This window comes from Candida albicans, chromosome R, assembly GCF_000182965.3.
Source record: "Candida albicans SC5314 chromosome R, complete sequence".
Lineage (NCBI taxonomy): Eukaryota > Fungi > Ascomycota > Pichiomycetes > Serinales > Debaryomycetaceae > Candida > Candida albicans.
The window spans coordinates 130,469-154,346 of NC_032096.1; the positions used below are offsets into that span (position 1 = coordinate 130,469).

Below are 23,878 nucleotides of genomic sequence, written 5' to 3' on the forward strand. Positions count from 1 at the left end.
TGCCGATTAGAAAATAGAATAAATAGATAACAACTTGTTCAGAAATTTTTCAATTTTTTCAACTTTTTACAACTTTTTTCTTTCAATAAACTCTACTCCCTCATTTTCTCAGTCACTTATCATATTCCTATATTTCATTGGATATTCTTTTTTGCTATAGTTCTCCCTTTATCATGTTTACGAAGAATCATAGAAGAATGTCATCTACATCAAGTGATGATGACCCATTTGATGTTGCTGAAAAATATTATGGTGAGGAAAGAAAGAAAAAATTGAATCGTGTTAGAACATTTAGTGCCTTTGAAAGTACTAAATATGGTGCTGGTCCAATATCACCTCTACGACCCACTTATGAACCACCACCAGTGATTAAAGAAACTTCAGAACCATTATCTTCATCATCGTCAACATCATCTCCACCGACTTTAACTCCTCAAACTAGTCAAGTTCAATTTAATCTTGGTGTGGGTAAAACTAAAAATGGTTCAGCAATTCATTCTGATTCTGAGGAGGAGGAAGAAGATGAAGACCCAGTTAGTAATACTAAAAAAGGTGAAGCAGACGAAAAGGATCCATTTGATACTACTGATTCTAAATTAGAAAATGAAAACTCAACTCCATCTTCTATTACTGGTAAAGAAATTATTCCTCATCCAACTGGATTTCGTGGATCTTCAGAAGAACTGGCCATTAGAAGGAAACCATCAATTATTCCTATTTATCATGATAATATATCTCAAGAATCGGTTATAAGAAATGCCAATACTCCAACAACTTATAATCGGGAAAAATTCCATTTACGTCGTGGATCATTAGATGAATCAACTTTTATTCGACCCAAGAAATATTATATTAATGATGTTCAAGGAACTCTTAGAGAATTATTAGCTAATGAAGATACTGATAATAATTGTCAAATTACCATTGAAGATACTGGCCCCAAAGTTTTACGATTAGGTACAGCCAATTCATTAGGAATTAATCAATCTTCAATTAGAGGTACTTACCGATTAAGTAATTTATTACAAGAATTAACTATTGCTAGTAGATTTGGACGTCATCAAATTGTATTAGATGAGGCAAGATTAAGTGAAAACCCCGTGGATAGAATGAAACGATTAATTTCTACATCATTTTGGAACAATTTAACTAGAATAATTACTAAAGAAAACATTGTTGACATGGCTAAAGATACAAAGATTAAAGAATCTTGGATTGATGATCAAGGTAAATTACATGAAAATCAAGAATCTCATAGAATTTATGTTCCTTATAATCGTAAAGATCAATATGAATTTTTCCAATTGATTAAGAAGCAACGTTCAGATATTCAATTGGATGTACAATATTTACCACAGAAAATCGATGCTGATTATATTAAATCAATCAATAAAAAACCCGGGTTATTATCAATTGCCACTAGACCTGATCCCCAAGCGCCTGATAGTGGAAGTTTGATTAGTTGGCCCTATGTTGTACCTGGTGGTAGATTTAATGAATTATATGGATGGGATTCATATATGGAAACATTAGGACTATTAACTGATGTCAAAATTGATCCTTCAGGTAATCCACGTAATTTGAGACATTTAGAATTAGCTCGTGGTATGGCGGAGAATTTCATTTATGAAATTCACCATTATGGGAAAATTTTAAATGCTAATCGATCCTATTATTTAGGTCGATCTCAACCACCATTTTTAACTGATATGGCATTAAGAATTTTCAACAAGACTATAGAAGTAACCCCAGAACTCATGGATGAAGCTATAGATTTTTTAAAACGGGCTACATTAGCTGCCATTAAAGAATATGAAACAATTTGGTGTGCCCATCCAAGATTAGATGACAAGACAGGACTTTCATGTTATCATCCAGAAGGTAAAGGGATCCCACCAGAAACTGAACCTACTCATTTCAATGCATTATTAAAACCATATCTTGCCAAATATAATGATATTGATCAACTTGATTTCATTGAAAAATATAATTCCGGAGAAATTAAAGAACCTGAATTAGATGAATATTTCTTACATGATAGAGCCGTTCGAGAATCTGGTCATGATACAAGTTATAGATTAGAAGGGAAATGTGCTTATTTAGCCACTGTTGATTTGAATTCATTATTATATAAATATGAAAATGATATTGCCTTTATCTTACAATCATTTTTCAATGACAATTTACAAGACCCATATGATGATAATAACAGCTACAAAATCCATAGTTCGAAAATCTGGTTAGAAAGAAGTCATCAACGGAAATTAAATGTTGATAAATATTTATGGAATGAACAAGATGGCATTTATTATGATTATAATGTTAAATTACAACAACAAACAAATTATGAATCAGCAACCACATTTTGGCCTCTTTATGCTAAATTAGCATCATCAAACCAAGCAGCAAAATTAATTGATCAATCATTACATAAATTTGAAGAACATGGTGGATTAGTTGCTGGAACATTAAAATCTCGTGGTGAAGTAGGATTAACTCGTCCTTCAAGACAATGGGATTATCCATTTGGTTGGGCCCCACAACAAATTTTGGCATGGATAGGTTTAGTCAATTATGGCTATGATGGAATTGCTCGTCGTTTAGCTTATAGATGGTTATTCATGATGACAAAATCATTTGTTGATTATAATGGAGTCATTGTTGAAAAATATAATGTTACAAAGGGAGCAGTACCTCATAGAGTAGATGCAGAATATGGTAATCAAGGATTGGATTTTAAAGGGGTTGCCACTGAAGGATTTGGTTGGGTTAATGCTTCATATGTATTTGGTTTGACATTTTTGAATTTATATGCTCAAAGAGCTTTAGGTAGTTTGACTCCTCCAGAAATCTTTTTAAGAAATATGCATCCTGAACAACGGAAACAATATAAATAAATGAATAGTTTGACTTATTCCATTCAGTCCTTCCTTTGAGTTTGAKTTTGATTTTGATTTTGATTTTGATTTTGATTTTGATTTTGATTTTATTCTTCAATTGTTAGAGTTTATATATATTTTTACCTATTTTGTTGATGTTTTTTTTTATTTTTAATAGATAGAGTTTTATAGTGATGTCATTTTGTTATGCTATTATTGTTGTAAACGTGTAGTGCAATGTGAAATTACTCTGTCCAATAGGCTTACTATATTACATGTGGATTACGTTTATAAAGAGTGGAGCACATTAATTCTAATAGAAAGACATAGACACCCTTATCCAATAGGGGAGTTTTTAATTTTCAGTTTTTCTTAGTGTGTGGTTCTTGTGTGTATGTTGATTTGTTGATAGTGAGGAATTTTTCAATTGCTGCTTCCATTTCTAAGAAGGGTGAAAAAAAAAATGAAACAGGAAAAAAAATTTTCCTATTGGTCCCCCGAATTTTATCTTTTCAACAAAGATATATATATATTCTACTACTATTACTGTTACTAGTCATATTCTTTGAATTGCATTGCTAATATTACCATTATAGTATACTGGAATTAGAAAAACAGGGGAGGTGGAATAGTCAAAAAAAATATAGTCTCTATATCTATACATACACACATTCACAAATAACCAATAGTCATGCTTTCGTTTAAACAATTCCGAGTATCTACGTCATCATTACTCACGAGAAGAATAAGATCAAGACATCATTCATCTTCAACATTTAAAACTGCCGTAGAAACCGCAGAAAAATTAGTAACACCACCAACATCAAAATTTCTGGATCCATTTTCTATAGTTAGTCATGAAATGTCCAATTTAGCTAAATCAATAGCTAATTTAATTGGATCAGGACATCCAACGTTAAATCGTGTTAGCTCATATTATTTTGAAGCTGAAGGGAAAAATGTTCGTCCATTAATTGTCTTAATTTTATCCAAGGCATTACTGAAAATCCCTCTTGAACAAAGAAATAGAATTCCGATTGATACAATTGATGTCACTGAACAAAAAAGTTTTAATGGTACACCAACAAAACAGAATAGTACCATTGCTGGGAAATCTATTGATGATTCATTATCTCCATTGGCAATTTTACATGGAATAAATCCCAAAGTGATATTAGATCCTTTATCTAAACCAATGGATAAATTACCAATTATTAATGGGCATAATAAACCTGGAGACAAAGATAACTCACAGGGACAACTTGATATATTACCTAAACAACGTCGATTAGCAGAAATTGTTGAAATGATACATACAGCATCATTATTACATGATGATGTTATAGATTTATCTGATTCTAGAAGAGGTAGACCAAGTGGGAATATTGCTTTCACTAATAAAATGGCAGTTTTAGCAGGAGATTTCTTATTGGGGAGAGCTTCAGTGGCGATTGCTCGATTAAGAAATCCTGAAGTAATTGAATTATTATCAACTACTATTGCTAATTTAGTTGAAGGGGAATTTATGCAATTGAAAAATACTGTATTACAAAATAATAATAATGATGAAATTTTTAATGATGGTGATGTTAAAAGTATTCCACAACCAACTGGAAAAGTACCAACTAAACTTCATCAATATTCTGTACAGCAACAACAACGAACAACAAATGGAGGAAATGGAGGTGATTCTGCTGATGCTGCTGTTGTTGTTGATCATGAAATTAATGTCGAAGCAGCATTTGAATATTATTTACACAAGACATATTTGAAGACAGCATCATTAATGTCCAAACTGTGTCGTGCAGCCGCAGTTTTAAGTGGAGCACAAGATGATATCATTGAAAATTGTTATCAATTTGGAAGAAATTTAGGATTATGTTTCCAAATTGTTGATGATATGTTGGATTATACTAGTAGTGATAAAACCATTGGTAAACCAAGTCAAGCTGATTTGAAATTAGGTTTAGCTACTGCACCAATATTATTTGCTTGGAAACAAGAACCAAAATTAGGGGATTTGATAGCTAGGAAATTCAATCAACCAGGAGATGTTGAAATAGCTAGAAGAGCCGTGGAAAAATATGATGGAGTAGCTCAAACTAAAGAAATGGCAACCATGTATTGTCATCAAGCTTTAAAAAATTTAAGAGTTTTACCAGAATCAGAAGCTAGAAGTGCCTTGGAATTGTTGACTAATTCTGTTTTAACTCGAACCAATTGATAAAATTGATTGATTGATAGATAGATATATATATACTTACATAACTTCTCATATCTGTACATACATACATACATATATATCCAAATTAGATGTGTTAAAGACGGTTGTAGCTGTAGTTGTTGTTAGTGGTAAAAGTGGTTGCCAATAGAAAACAATTATCTGGTAATAATTACACGACTAGTTGTTGTTGTGTGATGGCAATAATTATGAGGAACTTGTTTTTTCGTGTAGAATTGTCTAAAAATTGATCGTCTCATTCAAATTGTTTCTTCAATAATTGATCTCTCTCTTTCTCTCTCACCAAAATCAAAACAGAAATACAAAAAAAAAAAATTTTCTTTCAACTTTGTTTCTGTCTATCTATCTATATCTTACATATCACATTCAAAGGTCATATTGAATTTCCTTAAAATAAACTACTAAATAGATCAAAAAAAGCAATAGCACTATACTTTTAGTTTATAATTAACTAACTAACAAAACTTACTAATTTAATTGCATATTATTTATTTAATTTAAATATAACAACAACAACTACTACAACAACCCACAACCTACAGCCACAATTACTCCTATAATGTCAGCCGAAGATACTAAACCAAAGACTGAAGAATCAACTTCTATTCCAAAACCACCAACTTCTAATGTATTCTCCATGTTTGGTGCCAAAAAAGAGAAAAAACCAGAACAAGAAGATTCAGACAACAAGAAAGAATCCGATAAAAAGGAAGAAAAAGATACTAGCAAATCAACCGGCGATGACAATGAAGTAGCTGAAGAAGAAGAAGCTGATGTCGAATTTACTCCAGTTGTTCAATTGGATAAAAAAGTTGACGTTAAAACCAATGAAGAAGATGAGGAAGTCTTGTATAAAGTTAGAGCCAAATTATTTAGATTCCATGGTGATTCAAAAGAATGGAAAGAAAGAGGTACTGGTGATGTTAAATTTTTAAAACATAAAACTACTGGTAAAGTCAGAATTTTAATGAGAAGAGATAAAACTTTGAAAATTTGTGCTAATCATTTGATTTCTGCTGATTATGAATTGAAACCAAATATTGGTTCTGATAGATCTTGGGTTTATACTGTTACTGCTGATGTTTCTGAAGGTGAACCTGAAGCTCAAACTTTAGCTATTAGATTTGGTAATAAAGAAAATGCTGATCTTTTCAAAGAACACTTTGATAATGCTAAAAAGGAAGCTAAAAAAGATTAAATTGAATAATAAATCCTTTGGTACTTACTTTTATTTTTTTTTGAAATTGGGTATAATTAGTAGTATTCCAATGAGGTCTTAAATAGGGGAGAAATAATATATAATCATATACCGTCATTATCAAAAGGATCTGTCTTTTGATCATATGAATAGATTCTCTCTCTGTATATCCTGCTGAGTAATAGATGGAATACAAAATATAGCTATATAATATGATCTGAATCAAATGCTTGTCGATCAAATCACAAATGTAAAGATGTAAATATCAGTTAATTTGATACAAGAAACTCGTAAATCATCAACTATTATATGTAATAATTAATAATATGAGTAGATATAATTATGTAAGAGATTTCTTCCATTATCTCTATTGTCCATTTAATCGCAATAGTGAAAAAAAAAGAAAGTGGCACACGTGCTTAAATGGGGGCTGCTGCCAAAAAAAATAAATATTAAATCACTATAATCTCTTTTTATCAATCAATCAATAAATCCTTCTTTTTTTGGACAACACTTTTCAATCAAGTTCTCTTTTAGTTTGAAACTATTCTACTTCCCTATAGTCAATCCATAAGCTTTTAACTTTATATTTGGTATGAAATTTGGAAAATATCTTGCTTCAAGACAATTGGAGCTTCCTGAATATTCGGGCCATTTCATAGATTATAAATCATTGAAAAAACTTATTAAACAATTGGCAATCCCTTCTACAACTGCCACAACCACCACCTCAATAGATGGAGAAGTAACAATTTCAAATATTCAACATACCCTTAAAGAGAACAAGGCATCATTCTTTTTCCGAGTTGAACGTGAATTGGAAAAAGTCAATTCTTTTTATCTTGAAAAGCAAGCCAATTTAGCAATTAACTTGAATTTATTACTTATGAAACGTGATGAATTATTCAACAAATCAAATCAATATTTGAAAAGACATGGATCAGCAGGGGATGATAGTTCTTTATCAAATGCCGATATAAATTTTCGTAATTCTATTTCATTTTTGAATTTATATCAAAATTTCAAAAAAATTCATCAAGATCTACTTCGATTACAACAATTTATTGAATTAAATGAGATCGGTTTTTCTAAAGTGGTGAAAAAATGGGACAAACGTTCAAAGTCTCATACTAAAGAATTGTTCATTTCTACAGCAGTAAGTGTTCAACCAGTGTTTCATAAAAATGAAATTAATGAATTAAGTGATTTAGTTACACAATCATTATTTGATATTGAAAGTATTATGGATGGTGATTATTCCAGTTTACTGAATTATAATGCTTCAAATTCTGGTGTGGTATCCACTACAGCCACCACAGGAACAGGCAATAGTTCAACACCTCCAGCACCTAATTTTAATATTCCAAGTGTGCCAGGTATTGGTGAAGATCAAGCTGAAGAAATTTTCACTAGACATTCTTCTATTGTTAGTAATCAACCCAACAATAATGAAATTGATGAATTATACACCAGTTTTGTTAATGTTGCAACTATTAAAGAACCTGATTTATCGTTATTGGCTAGGTGGGTGGAGAAAATTAATAATGGTGGCAGTAAATTACCAGAACAGCCTTTCACCCCTGTTGTGAAATATAAGATATCAAAAATTTTCTTATTATCTATAACCAATTTGAAAATTTCAGATTCATTTCTTGAATTGTTTTTACAATTTATTAATTACGACGTTGATTTTACTTTTATTAATGACGATTTCAATAATAATAAAACAATATTACATCAATGTTGTTCTATACCAACGGCTTCATCACAGCTGGACCCCAACAACAACAACAACTCTAACAACCATCATCCACATCATGTCACAATTAACAATGGTGTTAAAGTTATTAATTCAACTGATTTAATAAATCATTCTCGTACATTTATTGTTAAATATATTGTTGAAAAGTTGCAGTTCCCCTCTGTGGAAGAGAAAACTAAATTATTGGTTCATAAGGATTTCAATGGGAAAACTTGTTTACATTATGCAGCACAAATGAATCGACCTGATTTGTTGGATTTATTATTGTTGTCATACCCACAATCACATATTGATGAATTAGATAATGATTCTATGTCACCGTTACTTTTAGCCATTAAACACGGACATTTAAACATCACCAAGAAATTAGTTCGATTTGGTTCCAATCCTTTCCCTACAGCTAGTAAAGATACTTTACAGTACTTACCAATTAATTATGCTTGTAAATTTGGTGATTATAAAACTTTAGAATATTTATTATCCAATGCAAAATCTCAAGAATTAATCGCAAAATTAATTAATCAACAAGATGTCGAAGGTTTGTTGCCCTTACATGTTGCATCAAGACAAGGTCATTATAAATTGATAAAATTATTAATTCAATATGGTGCACAAATTAATAAATTGGACGGATTTAATAAATGGACTCCCATATTTTATGCTGCCGCTGAAGGGCATGTGAAAACTACTCAAGAATTGATTAAATTTGGAGCCAAGTTAAATATTATTGATGAAGATGGCTATAATGTATTATATTATTGTGTTGTTGAAGGTCATATTGATGTGATTAATGAGTTGTTGAGTTATTATCAAAAAGCATTTTCTTCATCTAAGTTGACATCAGATTCAGCCAATTCAACAAACTCTACAAATTCAACGTCTATGTCGATTTTAGGTAACGATAAGGATATGGATTCTGGAGAAGAGGAAGAGGAAGGGGTTCTGGCTATAACAACAACAACAACGCCAACAACTGCAACTGCAACAGCAGATGTTGATGTATCATCTTTGAATGAAAACTCTAGCAATAACAACAATGTTGATAGCATACCTGATTTACAATTACCGCCACCAATTTTACCATTACGAAGATATGGTCATAATTTTTTGGAACAAAAAGTTTTAATTGAATTAATTTTCCCTTCGGATCAGGTGTTTATTAACTTGTTTAACTCAACTGCTGATTTGAAACCTGGAAGAATAACCATTACTTCAAATATATCAGATATTGTTCCTAGAAATATTCTATTGCCAATAAAAGAAGATAGCTACAATAACAATAGCAATAGTAATAATAACTGTGTTTTCCAAACTGATGTTGATTCATTATGTGAATTTCGAATTGATTTTGAAATTTTCCCTAAATTTGGTACGCGATTAATTGCTAAAACTACAGCATTATCATTTGAACATATCACTGGAAATTCACCAGAAATTAATACTGTCCTGCTTCCATTGTTTGACTTAAGGTTGAAAAATATTGGTGAATTAAAATTTAGCTATCAAGTGATTTTCCCTTATTCAGGGACATTATTAGAAACTTCTAAGTTTGATACTTATTGGAAAAGTTCTACTAGTTTTGTTAAAAATAGACAAACTTTGAAATTAAATGCAGCTGGTGGATTATCACCAAATAACTTTTTATCGCCAGGATCAGTGTCAACCATGCCAATCCCCAACAATGTCAATACTATTAACAACACTATCAACAACAACAACAATATTAATAGTAGTAATGGTAATGGGCCTGCTGGTGGTGCTGGAACGAACTCCACTTTAATACCATCAACACAATCTATCGTTACTGCAACTTCATTATCAGGAGAATATCTTCGAATTAAAGTTTGTTTATTGAGTGATGGAACACCTATTGTTTGTCCTAATTGGTCAATCTCCATTACTGATAATATTGATTTGTATTTGCCCAACTTAACTTTAAAACAATTGAATTCCATTACTAATGATCTATTTGATTATCCAAGAATTATTCATGATTTATCTCGGTTAACTAATAAAGATATACCATTAATTAAGAAGTTATTACAAATTATTTATTTACCATTGGATTTGGTATTGGATATTTTAAATATTGATATTAATTTGAATTTGGAAATTGTTTTCCCATCAATTTATGAATTAGAAACATTACCATTTATTAATAATATTCTGAACAACTTGAATCAATTTATTGATAATATTTTAAGTAATGTTTTCAATCATATTAGATCCAATAAAAAACGTCAACGAGAAACCCTCCCTACTGGCAACACCCCTCCTAATAATAACAACAATTATAGGTCAATTATTTTTCTTTCTTCAAATTCATTGATTTGTAAAATTTTAAATTGGAAACAACCCAATTTCCCAGTATTTTTAATCATGAGTGGTATTGCCTTTAATACTAAATTGAATAAATTTGTTAAGAGATCAACTAATGGATTAGAGATTGCTCCACATGTTTCCCAACCACATTCTCAAGATAATCTTTTACATTCGCATTCTACTTCATCGTCCCCTTCTTCTGCTTCATTGGAATTGGATGATTTAACCACTAGATCTATTAAGGAAGCAGTTAATTTTACTATCAACAATAATTTAATTGGATTAATTACATCAATTCATTTATTAGATTTAGTTCCCAAATTGATCCCATTGATTAGATCTACAGGATTAATATTAGTAGCATCAAGTGATGTAATTAATGAAGATAAAGATAAACAAGATGACGCAATCTTACGCAAAGAATTGGATTGTTATACCAAAACAGAAATCAATGGGTTGAGATTTGATGATGTATTAAGTTTTAAAGAAGACATAAGTATGTAATAATATTAAAGTGTATGTAGAATTAAAAAAGTAAAAAAGAAAAAAACAACGTGAGTAAAAGAACTATCCATATATGTATTATTATTTAATTAATTAGTTGAGTATATTTGTTGGTTCGTTCATTGATTCATTTCCGCCTTCTTGGAGGAGGAGGTGGTGGAGGTGGAGCTTTTTTCTTTAATGCCTTTTGCTTTAATGAAGAATTAGAATTTAATGATGAAGTTGAAGAATTTTTGTTATTATCATAAATCATCATATTTTGCCTTTTTTCAGGGATAGGTAATTTTGGTAATGGTTTAGAAATTAAATATTCTGTAGGTAAATCAAGAATGTTATGATTGTCACGATTGTTTTGATTGCTGTTGTTGTTGTTGTTGGTACGTTCTGATTGAGTGTTTTTTCTTGAATTATACAATAATGAATCTGACATTGATGTATTATTCGTAAGTTGTCGGCTACCACGATTACTATTATCATTGATTGACATTTTAGAAAATTTGGATAAAAATATATTCCCATTATTTTCCATTATCATATCATTTGAATCATCATGATCATTGGAATTATTAGTTTTGCTGTTGGTTGATGACGATTTCATACTATTTTTTCTTTCTATATTATGAACAGTTGTATGTTTATGATAATCACTTCTTGAAGATGCTCTAACGGATGCAACTCTAGTAAATGAATTGGTTAAGGATTCCTTAGAAGTATTAATCTCTTCATTTAATTTGATTTTCTCATCTTCCTCGTCTTCTTCTTCAGGACTGTTGGAATTTTGAGTTGGTAGTGATTTAGTGGTAGTAGATTTTGTACTTGGAATAACCATACCTTGTTTGGAATCCTGATTTTGGACCAGTTTCTTTAGCCATTTAACATTCATACATTTAACTGCTAATTTAGAAATACTCAATTCTTCCTCCGTTTCAACTGATTTTATTTCTGAATTAATAATTATATTCCGTAGTGTTTCTAGAATTTCTTGACTTTTATATCCATGTCCATAACCATTCCTGTTTCTATTCCCATTAATTTCACAAAGTTCAGAAAACATCAAAATTGGATACAACACTCGAAGATAAGTCATTGTTAAAACAATATTTTCATTATAATCCAAATCATTCAATTCTCTTAACAAAATATCAATAAGAATTTTTAAATCATTTAAATATATCAATTTACATGTTGAGGATGATGTGAATACCAAATATAAAAATTTAAGTATTAATATTTTAATAATATGAGATTCTTCTCGATTTAAATGATAAATTAACAAATTAATAAACCCTGTAATGTTATTTAAATTCCCATTGGTTATATTCCCCATCATTAATTCATCAAATACTAAATTCTTATTGTTAGTATTAAAAGATTTCATTAAAAATTGTTCATTAATTAATAACAATAGTTTCAATTCTTCATAAGCTATTAATTTATCCTCATTATTGAAATCATCGGCGTCTAAATCATAATTATTAAAGTTTTCATTATGTAGTAAATATTGAACCAATGTAGATATCAAATTCTTGTTGTTATTACTATCATTGATCAATTCACTTAACTCTATATCAGATAATATTTCTACTCGATAGAAATATTCAAAGATTATATCACAGCTAAATTTTAAAATGACAAATTTTGATTTATGTTTATCAATTGCCATTATTTCTGTATTTATAAATTCAGACATTATTGACATCATATGATATTGTCTTAAAGTTTGAAATAAATAATCAACTTCAATTAGTTTCAATCCATCAGTAGTAGTGGTGGTGGCATTTGTTGATGCACTATCTGAAGATATTATTGAGTCATTCCCATCAAGGGTACTTTCATCTTCACTATTCTTAATTTTCAATAACAACAATAAAGTTATACATAAAAACTCTTTTAAACATTCAGATTCATATTTCACACAAGAGCTTTGATCATTGACTTCTTCTTTTTCTTCTAGCCATGTTTGAGTAATCTGGGTAAACATTTTTAAAAATGCTAATATTTTCCCCACACAAAATTGGAAATTCTTGATAAATAAATTTGATGTCAATAATTTCAATGAATAATAAGAAATCTCTTCATATGATGATGATGAAGGTAATGTTGTTGACGATGACGATTTATCCTTATTACTGGTATTATATACATTATCTAAAATACATTTGATGAAAATCAGGAAATTCTCGTTACATTCAGATGAATCACTATTGATTAATATTGTTGATATTTCTTCTTCAAGAAAATCTCGAGGATTGGAAACTAATGATATTGTTGAAGATGGGAATGTGTGAAGTGGTAAAGATAAGGATGAAGAATATGGCTCAACTCTCTCGTTAATGTTAATGTTGTCATTGTTGTTATTCTCATAGTAGTAGTCAGAGTCCTCACTAATGAAACTATTCATTACCAACCACTAAAATTCTTTTGCTCTCTCTCTATTTTTGCATTCAATGTTGAGAATTAAATTGAATTTGAACCTGTTTGAATGATCTGGTTTTTTTAATAAAGTGTGTAAATGTGAGTGAACAAGAAATCCGAAAATTCGCTCAACGCCGAAAAAAAAGCTTTAAAAAAATCAAAGTTATCTACGGAAAATAACGCAAACACTCACCCGTAAATTACCCCCACCTACAACAACCAATATTAATTCACAAAATAAATATTTTCAGTTTATTATTGCTTATATATACAATCAAATTGTCTGGTTTATTAAGTAATAGAGATTGTTAAGGTAAAATTGAATTAAAGTACAACCAACAATATAACCAGATTGCAAATGTAGAACGATATATTAAAGCGTCGGAGTACAACAATCATTTCAAAGTTAATTGATTGGTTCATCTTTGGTATTTCTTTCTCTTTGAAGTAAATAATATTAAGCCTGACAAAGTAATATACTAGAAGATAGCGACAATTATTACACTCGGTTGGTTTTCCAAGAGTTCTACTATTCGATAATAATTATTCGTTACTCCGAAACTCCGGGCATGGCAAAAAAATATACCACCATATTGCGCTTTTCTAATTTGTTCTTTCCTTAATCACTCTTCAAGTCTTAAGTATTTCTTTTGTTCTGGTAAATAATTATATTTGGTCTTTTGTGGTTGTTGTAGTTGGTGGTGTTGGCGGTGGTGGGGAATTTCGGTTATTCTTATATGGTAGCAGCTGGTCTTTTTGTTTTATTTTTTACTGCAAAAGAAATTGTTTACGATTATTATTTATTATTATGATTCGGTTATGGACACCAACTTTCCCCGTAATAATTATAAATGTTGTAGATTTCTTGTTTATGTAGTTTGTAAATGTTTCAATGTACAACTACGATATTGTTCATTGTTATTTTATTTTGTTTCTTTCTTTTTACTGAAGATTTATTTCTTTTATTTTATAATAGAACAAAATTGTTATTAGAAAATAATCGAAAACCATCGGCAGTGATTTGAATTGAACCGGATAAAAAAGAAATAAATAAAGATTCCTTCTATCACTCCTAAAAGATAGTTTTCTAGAAACTGACAAAGAAAAGAAACTAAATTTTGCAAATCGTTAAAGCCAAACAAGATGATATGAAAAACTATAAATTCAATTTGTTATCCTTTCTGGTTTTTTGACAGTTCCGTTTTCTTTCACGTCAACTTCAAACAACAATTATGAAATTCCTTCAAAAATTTATAATCACAGTTGCTTTGTTAACAAACATTGTTTTTGCCATTGACATTACTGAGAATAAAGTTGATCGTGGCTCTGTCACTTTAAGTTTTGGAGAGATTATCATTCACCCAGGCGCATCTTGGTCTATAATTGATAATGCCTTTTCTAATTTCATTGGTAAACTAGACGTCAAAGCTAAAAGTGCATTATACATCTCGCTGACCTCACATCTTTTAGCCCTTCAAGTTAGTTTGACTACTTTGCTCCATTCAATCAACAATAGTGGTATCATTTCGTTTGATTCACGTGTCTCGTTGACACCATCTTCATATGATTTAAGAGGTCTATCATTTACCAACAGTGGTGAAATGTACTTTGCTGCTTCAGGTAGAGTACCAAGTACCATGTCCCTTACTTCTGCTCTGTGGACCAACACCGGGTTATTGCTGTTCTATCAAAATCAAAGAACTTCAGGTGCTGTATGTCTTGGGTTCCCTCTAGGATCTATTACCAACAGTGGTAAAATATGTTTGAACAATCAAGTATACCAACAAACAACTCAAATTAAAGGTTCGGGTTGTTTTTCTGCTAATGGTGATTCCACTATTTATATTGCCAATGTGTTATTGTCGGTTTCTGCAAATCAAAACTTTCATTTGGTCGATAAAGACTCTTCTATGATTGTTCAAGCAATTTCGACTACACAAACATTTAATGTTTATGGATTTGGTAATGGTAATAAAATTGGATTGACTCTCCCTTTAATTGGAATTATTCTTGAATCGGCTCACAGTTATGATTCCTCCACGGGTATATTGACTTTGCGTAACTTTTTACTTGAGCAAAGATTCAATATTGGATTAGGATATGACTCCAGTAAATTTCTGGTGGTTACTGATTCTGGGTCAGGTATTCCTTCCACCATTTGGGGGTCAGTTACATATACTGGACGTGTTCCAACAAGAGCATTACCTAAATCTTGTCAAATGGCATGTAAACCAATTCCTGAGGCACCAGGAGTAAAACCGACCGATTACACGACCACTATCACCAAAACAAATACTGCGGGGAACACCGTCACTGAAACGGGCGCGGTTACAATTCTGACGGATAAAAGTGGATCATGGTTCACTACAACATCAATCTTCCCAACATTAACAACTGCTACATCTACCTCCATTACAACTACTTTGTCTAATGAAGCTCATATAAAGACAACTGATAACACTTTAGCTAAAGTATCATCTACTGTGGATTATATATCTGCACCAATCTCATCAAGTGAGTTTATTAGTTTGGAATCGTTTGTTGATGAAACTTTGTCCAATGAAAATCCTATTTCAACAAGTACAGACTATGCTAGTGAGAACTCTTTTGCCATCAGCGAATCTACTTTCATAACTGCTAGTGATTTCCAAGCTACTGAATCATTGGTCACTGAGTCATATTTTTCAAAACTGCAATCTAGTGATTCTGAATCTTTTGTAATCAATACATCTTCTGCTGTTGATAATTCATATGTTTCAAGTTCCTCAAGTGCTGGTGGATCATCCTTTCCTGAAGAGACACATATGTTGCAAACATCTGATAGTGATTTGTCTTCTACAGCCGGAAGTGAATCAGATGTTACAGAATTCAGTGATGTGTCATTGGCTACTGCCAGTGACTCTTCCATTGCCGATAAATCGATTGGAACTGAATCTTTATATTCTGAAATATCTTTAGTATCTGCTAGTGAGTCAACTGGTTCAATTGGTGAACTTTCTATTTCTGGTGATACATTACTTAAGACAGCTAGTGAAACCAAATTTGTTAAATCATCTTTCCTGAGTGATTTGATTTCTGAAACTTCTAGTGAATTATTTGTCAGCTCATCTGTTTCCACTGATATGATTCTTGAAACTGCCAATGACTCTTTCATAACTAGTGACAAAGTTGTGGAAACTCCATCCTATTCCAATGAATTGGCTTTTGAAACTGTTAGTGAAACAATTATAAATTCATTTGTCTCCAGTGAAAGCTCCCTTAATACTGCTAGCAACTCTCTCATTGCTAGTAAACCATCTACAGATAGCTCATCATATACAACTGACATTGATTTTGAAACTACAACTAAATCATTTGCTGAGTCACCATCTTATTTCAGTGAGACTGTTTCTGAAATTGCAAGCAAATCATCCTTATCCATGGTTGAACCCTCTTGTTGGAGCGAATTACCGTTTGAAACATCCATCGAATCATTAATTGCTCCATCGTATATCTCCAGCGAGCCAGCTCCTGAAACTGCTAGCGAATCATTTATTGTCAAACCATCCTATTCCGAAATAGCTTCTGAATCCATTACCAAGTCCATCATATCTACCATTGAGGCTTCTATTTCTAGTGACATATTTTCTGATGCAACTACTGGGTCAATTGTAGTACAACCATCTGTCTCTAGTGGAATTTCTCTTGAAATTCCCAGTGAATCTATGCTTTTCAGTGAAAGCAGTATTTCCAAACCTTTTATTTCCAGTCAATCAATTCATGAATGTACGAGTGATTCCATCTTGGTTGTTCCATCATTCTTTTCCAGTGATGTTTCTTTTGAAACTGTTGAATATTCATCGACTGTTAGTACGTCAGTGGATGCTGAACCGTCGTATTCCAGCGAAATTTCTTTGAAAACTCCTAGTGAATCTTTCATCGTTAGTGAGACATTTCTTGAACCCTCTTATTCTGGTGAAGTCGTTCTTGCAACTCCTAGTGAGTCTGTCGTTGCTAGTGAAACAGACGTCAACAAACCATCATATTCTAATGAAGCTGTTTTACAAACTCCTAGTGAATCTTATATTCTCAGTGAAACAGGCGTTAAAGAATCATCAGAATCAAGTGAATTTGCTCTTTCAACTCCTAGTACATCCTTCATTGCTAGCGAAACATTTACTGTTCAATCATTTGCATCCAGCGAAGTATCTTTTGGATCAGATAGAGAGTCTACAATATCTACAGAAGCTATTCAGGTTGAACCTTCTATCTCCAACGACGTGGTTTTAGAAACTGCTAGTGAATCCTTTATTTCCAAAGCACCTACTACTAGTGAATTTACCATATTAAGTGAAACAAGTATTGTTGAACCTTCCATTTTAAGTGATTTACGTTTTGAAACTACCAGTCAATCAACTGAAATGGCTCCATCGGCCACTGGTGTATCATATTTTTCAAGTACCGAAACACCCTTAGCTTCTAGTAGCAGCTATGAATCATCATTTGCAACAAGTTCAGTTTCTGCCATCCAATCTATTAATTCACAAGTTGCAAGTGCATCATTTGTTTCCGCTGACTCTACAGATTCAAGTGAAGTCGGCTCCAGTTATACCACAGCTTCAGCTTTTGGTCCTGCTTCAAGTGCTAGTGAAGAAAAGTTTATATCTGTTTGGGAAACTTCCAATTCTGGTGGTTCTTTTACTCTAGAGTCCAGCACGTCAGTGGCTTCTGTTGTAACAACCCCATTACCATTCACATCAAATGATATCATAACTGAGATTTCATCCACCTGGAATGGTGCTAAGTCCGATAGCCCACATACTTCAGAGTCTGATATTACTAGCCAATACAACTCACATTCTACTTCTGTCGCTACTCGTTCAGACTCAATATCATTAACTGATACTTTCGAAATTGGCTTTGCATCAACTTGGACAACCGGTGGTTCTGGAAATGGTGGTTCCATGAAATCTGACGTCAGTAATCAAGATTCTTATGCCACAATGTTGCCTACTTCATTCTTGGACACTTCAAATTCGGATATCACCACTGGAGTTGTATCAACATGGGATGCTAAAAATTCCAATTCATATACTTCAGCTGAGTTATCAACAGATCCGTACAGCTCTGATGGTTATGCCAGCTCTGCTACTGCAGCTCTTTCTATAACCGAGTCAATTCCAACTACTGATACCATTAATACTGAGTACCATTCTAATGGGGACATTACAACATCAGGCGGATTTAAAGAAATAAGCTTGACTTCCCATTATGAAGGTGGTTTCACTTCTGAATCTGCTGGATATACTATTGCTTCTCCAAGTGGGTCGACTCAAGAATTTGCAACTGCCACAATCACAAGTTGTTTTGAATCCAAATGTTCCGAAAATGTTGTCACTTACATTTCAAGTGTTTCACATTCAACAGTAACTACAGGCTATGAAGATACTAGATTTACAGGTAGTATCTTTTCTGGAGATTTAGCTAGCACTGGTGATAACATCGTTAGTGCTCTGGGAAGATCTGTTACGGACGCAACAAATCCTTTTGCAACCAATACCGATATTGGCACAACATCTACGGTATCTTTGTATGGTGATTTGAATGATTCTGATTCATCTGTATCTGGTTATCCTACTAACAGGTCTGATTCAAATGGCTACGCTAATACTCCTACTACTGGATCAAATACATCAGGCGATTTTTCACAAACCATTGAAACTGGGCTGTCGTCTTTTACAGCTATCCCTTTTGAAAATGGATCAACAAATATTTCCAATAAATATCTAAAGTTTTTGGGTACAGTTGTTAGTATTTTAATATTACTTATCTAGAACAAAGTTGATCTCAAAGTTATGCAAAACGGCATTGCGTTATAGAGTCAAATTGCATAATATCTTATTTCATCGTTGTTAGTTTTTTTTTGTCATTCACTTTTATAGATTATTTAAATACATTTTAAGAATAGAAATATTGTTATTTTACTTTTCTTAATCATTCAAGTAATATTCATGTTGTTGTTTGGTGAATCTATGATATTAAAACGTAAAAAAACTTCATTATATTATTATTACTAATTTCCCCTATAAACAAAAATCATTTACAAATCCAATGGTTTACCCTTTTCTCTGGCAGCTTCACCGTATTTCTTGATTCTAATGGCTTGCACAGCAATAAACCCACTAGTATCTTCTGGTGAGAATCCGGTCAATTCATCCATTGATGATTCGGTTTCATCGTATAATTTTTCAGTGTCTGAAGATCTACCTAATATGGTGACAGATCCTTTATAAGCAGCAGCTCTAACAACTCCATTAACAGTGACTTGAGATGGAGGAATCATTGAACGAACGTATTCTCCTTCTGGTGTGAAGTACATACCATTGTATAAGATTTTGGCCCAAGTTGGTGTCACAAATTGATCTCTGATGGCTCTAACTTCACGATCTAAAGTCAATCCTTCTAAATCAACGTGAGTATTTCTTAAGATGGTCAAACCTGGAGTTTCATAACAACCTCTGGATTTAATACCAATAAATCTATTCTCCACAATATCAATTCTACCAACCCCATTTCTTCTAGCTAAAGAATTAGCTTCAATGAATAATTCTACTGGATCAGTAATTTCTTTTTTACTGTCATCCAAGATCAATTTCACTGGTAACCCTTTTTCAAAAACAACTGAGAAAGTTTCTGGTTTATCTGGGGCATCAGTTGGATCCACAGTTAATTTCCACATATCTTTTGGTGGAGTAGTATCTGGATTTTCCAAAATACCAGCTTCAAATGAAATATGAGCCAAGTTTTCATCAGTAGACCATGGTTTAGCTTTGGTTTGTGCCACTGGGATGTTTTTAGAAGCAGCATAATCTAAAAGATCTTTTCTACCAGCAAATCTTTGGAAGAATTCTGGGTCTCTCCATGGAGCAATGACCACAACATCTGGTTTCAATGCATAGAAACTCAATTCAAATCTAACCTGGTCATTACCTTTACCAGTACAACCGTGAGAAACGGCAAAACAACCATTTTCTTCAGCAACTTTAATTTGTGCTTGAGCAATGACTGGTCTAGCTAATGAAGTACCTAACAAATAAACATTTTCATAAATGGCATTTGATTGAATTGCTGGGAAACAAACTTTTTCAACAAATTCTTTTCTGACATCAACCACAACAAATTTGGTGGCACCAATGGCTAATGCCTTTTTTTCAGCTTCTTCAAAATCTTCTTCTTGTCCAATGTTGGCTAAGAAAGCAATGACTTCATAACCTTGTTCTAATAACCAGGCTAAGATGACTGAGGTGTCCAAACCACCTGAATAGGCTAAACAAACTTTTCCCTTTGACATGTTTCTGTTGGTGTTTTGTGTATATGTGTGTGTATAAATTGAATGGAATAAAAAGAGAAGAAAAGAAAAGAAAGAGAAAAAGAAAAGATATATGAAATTTTCGTTCAACAAGTTTTTACTATCCCTTTTATAGTTTAAGAAAAAAAAAATTTCTTTTCTTGATGAATGAATGGATAATAGGTTAAGCGCGGTTAAAAAATTTTTCAATTGTCCAATTACCGAATTAGTCATTATTTGTGTGGTGCACGACTTACTTTTTGTTATCTAGACGGAAAAAATTCATCAAAAATTTGCCTTACATAGATATCATTTCCGCAGAAAGTTGTACAAGAGGAATTGTATAGTTAGTCACAGTTTTAGCTCATCTTCTGGTATTCGATGAAAATGCCTGGTTAAAAATAGCAGTGTCGTACAAATCATTAAACCCGAGAAATGTCAGTATTTGCAAAACTTTCTTATGTTTGAACCCTCGAGTATATTTTATACTAAAAATTCTACAAAGTTTAATTGAAAAAAAGAGGTCAGCAAAATATTTGAAATTGGTACTATTTTCTTTTTCTGGTGTGTTCTTACTAGCTAGCAATCCAAACGACTGGTCATAATGAAGCTATCTAATACTATCCTTCATAGGTATGATGGTTAAGAGTTTATCAGGAAATGTTGAAAAATTGGTTCACCCACACACTTTTCAACTTTTTAGTCGATGGATGGAGAAATTTAAACTTCTTCTTGTGCATGACAACACGACCTCGAGAGGATGACTAAAAAAAAACTCAAAAAGAAAAAATTAACTCAAGCGAACAAAAAACAAATAAAAAAAATGTAGTCATTCAAAAAATTAGTTTTTCCCACTACCTTTGACCCCAATTAGAATCAAGACGAATCACACACCAGCAACAATCACAACAAGCACAACAACAACCCAAAAAAAAAAAATTTTTTTACTCACAAATTCTGATTCAGAGTCATGGTTGACTTTAAGTCGGTCAATAAATGATTTCTTTAATACCATTTCCTCATAAACACAATATATTTATATAAACTACAAACATTAAGCAATGGAACACAATAAGAAATTAGGAGTTACCCATGCTATACGAGAAAAACTAAATTTCCATGATGAAAGGTTATGGAAGCGGTTTAGTGCCAGAAGGTTAGAATTAATCGATACACTAGATTTGAGTTCTCGTAAGGCAAGTGAACAAGAACTGGAAATTAGAAGGGTTTCAGAAATGCTACGATTAGAATTTGATTATCCTGCTTCTTATACTTCAGATTTCAACAAATTAGTTCGAGCAGCAATACAAAGTGTTCGAAGAAATAGAAAACGGTCATCCAAAAAACACACCAGTCCTGAAGAACCATCTTTGAAAAGGAATAAACTAGATGATAGTGATCTGAATGGTAATGTGAATGGGAGTAATAGCAATTCGTTTTTGTCGGAAATTGTCCGTAATGAAGATGACGTTTATGATGTGAACTACAACAGAGAGAAAAGATTCACTAGTGACGATCAAGCAAAAGACACTATTGACAATATGACTAAACCTCGATTACCACCATTGACTAATCTCAGCATGAATGAGACAATAAATATTCCTCTGGCTGCTGCTGCTAAGAAGAATATTCTTAATAAAATTGAAAAATCAAGATCTTGCAATGAAAGTGTTAATTCCAAACTGGAAAATTTACAATTTTTAGGCAAATCAGTAATGTCTACTTGTATTGGGTACATTTTCGAAAAATCTTTTCTGCATGTAAATCCACAATCAATGTTGTATTTACGAAATAAATTGAGTAGTGAACTATCATTGAGTAAATTTTTCCGACAGCTAGATCCAGTGAATACAAATGGTATAAATGATGAGACAGCAGTGATATCTTTATACATATTATTAGGTGCTATGGTGAAAGATTTTGGGTTTGAAGAAGTTATTTTCCCCATCTGTGAGATTTTGTATGCATCAGTGTTGCAAGAATATCCACTAATGGCGAAAAATTCAATCCCATTTAGAAATGAAGATCAGCATTTAGGCAGTAATAATATTGCCTACCCATCAGAGAATGATGTTTACTCACTTAATAAACTTGCAGAAGTGGCATCTCATTTGCAAAACACTGGTAGTGATACGTCAATGTCAACTATGGAACCGTCAAGAAGTGTGACTCCAACACTGTCGTTGACCGGATCATACAAGAAACGAGTGTATTTGAAATTTTTCAACCAAAAACTTGAGTTTTTATACCCAGTTAGAATTGCTGCCACGCCAAGATATAATGAACTTTTGGAGAATGCAAAGTCTGCATTCAAGCTACCAGATACTACAATTGTTTTTAAACACCATGGCAAGATTGTTCAAAGTGATTTAGAATTGGAAAGAGTTTTCAAGAGTGACGAAGATGAGATTGAGTTAGAGATATCCACTCATAATCCTATGCCAATTTACGAAATGCACAAGAGATTATCACAACAAGATTATCAACAACCTACTGAATCACAACGAATTATATTGCCGCCTCCTATAGCTTCGAATACAGCAATGAGCAATGGTTCAAGTTTGAATTCAAGATTAGGTCTGTTTAATTTCTTGAGTAATTCAGATGATGTTCCGGGTCCAAAACCACTACATCCTCAGCAATCAATTCTACCCAAATTCCAACCATTATTATAATTTAGAGAGATGGTAAGATTAATAGATAGTGGGTTATGTTTTTTGTTGTAGAAGTATAAATGTGTGTGTGTATGAAAAAAAACGGTTTTTCCTAACTATATAGATTGTGTGGGAATTGACGTCAATTATATTGCATGTAAACTGGTGTGTACTTTTGTAAGCTTCTTGTATTTGTTGGTTAAAAATTTGAAAATTTGTTACAAAAATTGAAACACCAAAAAAAATATAATCCCAACTCTAAAAATTTTTTTTGGGCTTTTTGATTATAAGGACACGCCCATACAAAAAAAAAAGCTTCTTTTCTTTCTCCTTTTGGCGTCCGGAGCAAAACTTGTTGGGTCAACAATTACAACCTCTACAAGTACAATATATTGCCTCCTTTTGATAGGAAGTAACTCCGAGTGTTTGAATTTGAATATATGTTATTCATATACGTTCAATGGCTCTCTTCTATGCTTTGTATATACTTTCTTTTGAATAGATACTCATGTAAAGAGATTTGAAACCATATTCTAACCAACAAAAATATTGTACGGTATAGGTTAGAAAAAAAA

General features: G+C 32.0%; 8 protein-coding genes across 8 annotated transcripts; 6 read left to right on the forward strand and 2 right to left on the reverse strand. All coding sequences in view use genetic code 12, as the record gives it.

Moving 5' to 3' along the window:
• Positions 1-173: 173 nt before the first annotated feature.
• Positions 174-2,897, forward strand: NTH1 (alpha,alpha-trehalase NTH1; the record flags this gene model as incomplete). The annotated part of the gene is made up of 1 exon (XM_713543.1): positions 174-2,897. One exon carries the CDS (start codon positions 174-176, stop codon positions 2,895-2,897), a length of 2,724 nt encoding a protein of 907 aa, XP_718636.1.
• Positions 2,898-3,570: 673 nt separating this feature from the next.
• Positions 3,571-5,103, forward strand: CAALFM_CR00570WA (trans-hexaprenyltranstransferase; the record flags this gene model as incomplete). Its single annotated transcript, XM_713542.1, has 1 exon — positions 3,571-5,103. One exon carries the CDS (start codon positions 3,571-3,573, stop codon positions 5,101-5,103), a length of 1,533 nt encoding a protein of 510 aa, XP_718635.1.
• A 577-nt stretch (positions 5,104-5,680) lies between these two features.
• YRB1 (Ran GTPase-binding protein) lies at positions 5,681-6,319 on the forward strand (the record flags this gene model as incomplete). Its single annotated transcript, XM_713541.1, has 1 exon — positions 5,681-6,319. One exon carries the CDS (start codon positions 5,681-5,683, stop codon positions 6,317-6,319), a length of 639 nt encoding a protein of 212 aa, XP_718634.1.
• Positions 6,320-6,914: 595 nt separating this feature from the next.
• On the forward strand, positions 6,915-10,907 carry PHO81 (Pho81p; the record flags this gene model as incomplete). The annotated part of the gene is made up of 1 exon (XM_713540.2): positions 6,915-10,907. One exon carries the CDS (start codon positions 6,915-6,917, stop codon positions 10,905-10,907), a length of 3,993 nt encoding a protein of 1,330 aa, XP_718633.2.
• Positions 10,908-11,034: 127 nt separating this feature from the next.
• Positions 11,035-13,308, reverse strand: CAALFM_CR00600CA (uncharacterized protein; the record flags this gene model as incomplete). Its single annotated transcript, XM_713538.2, has 1 exon — positions 11,035-13,308. The coding sequence occupies one exon, from the start codon at positions 13,306-13,308 to the stop codon at positions 11,035-11,037; it is 2,274 nt and encodes a 757-aa protein (XP_718631.2).
• Positions 13,309-14,554: 1,246 nt separating this feature from the next.
• IFF4 (Iff4p) lies at positions 14,555-19,135 on the forward strand (the record flags this gene model as incomplete). Its single annotated transcript, XM_713537.1, has 1 exon — positions 14,555-19,135. One exon carries the CDS (start codon positions 14,555-14,557, stop codon positions 19,133-19,135), a length of 4,581 nt encoding a protein of 1,526 aa, XP_718630.1.
• A 266-nt stretch (positions 19,136-19,401) lies between these two features.
• ARG1 (argininosuccinate synthase) lies at positions 19,402-20,652 on the reverse strand (the record flags this gene model as incomplete). The annotated part of the gene is made up of 1 exon (XM_713534.2): positions 19,402-20,652. One exon carries the CDS (start codon positions 20,650-20,652, stop codon positions 19,402-19,404), a length of 1,251 nt encoding a protein of 416 aa, XP_718627.2.
• Positions 20,653-21,710: 1,058 nt separating this feature from the next.
• Positions 21,711-23,324, forward strand: CAALFM_CR00630WA (uncharacterized protein; the record flags this gene model as incomplete). The annotated part of the gene is made up of 1 exon (XM_713533.2): positions 21,711-23,324. The coding sequence occupies one exon, from the start codon at positions 21,711-21,713 to the stop codon at positions 23,322-23,324; it is 1,614 nt and encodes a 537-aa protein (XP_718626.2).
• Positions 23,325-23,878: the final 554 nt, after the last annotated feature.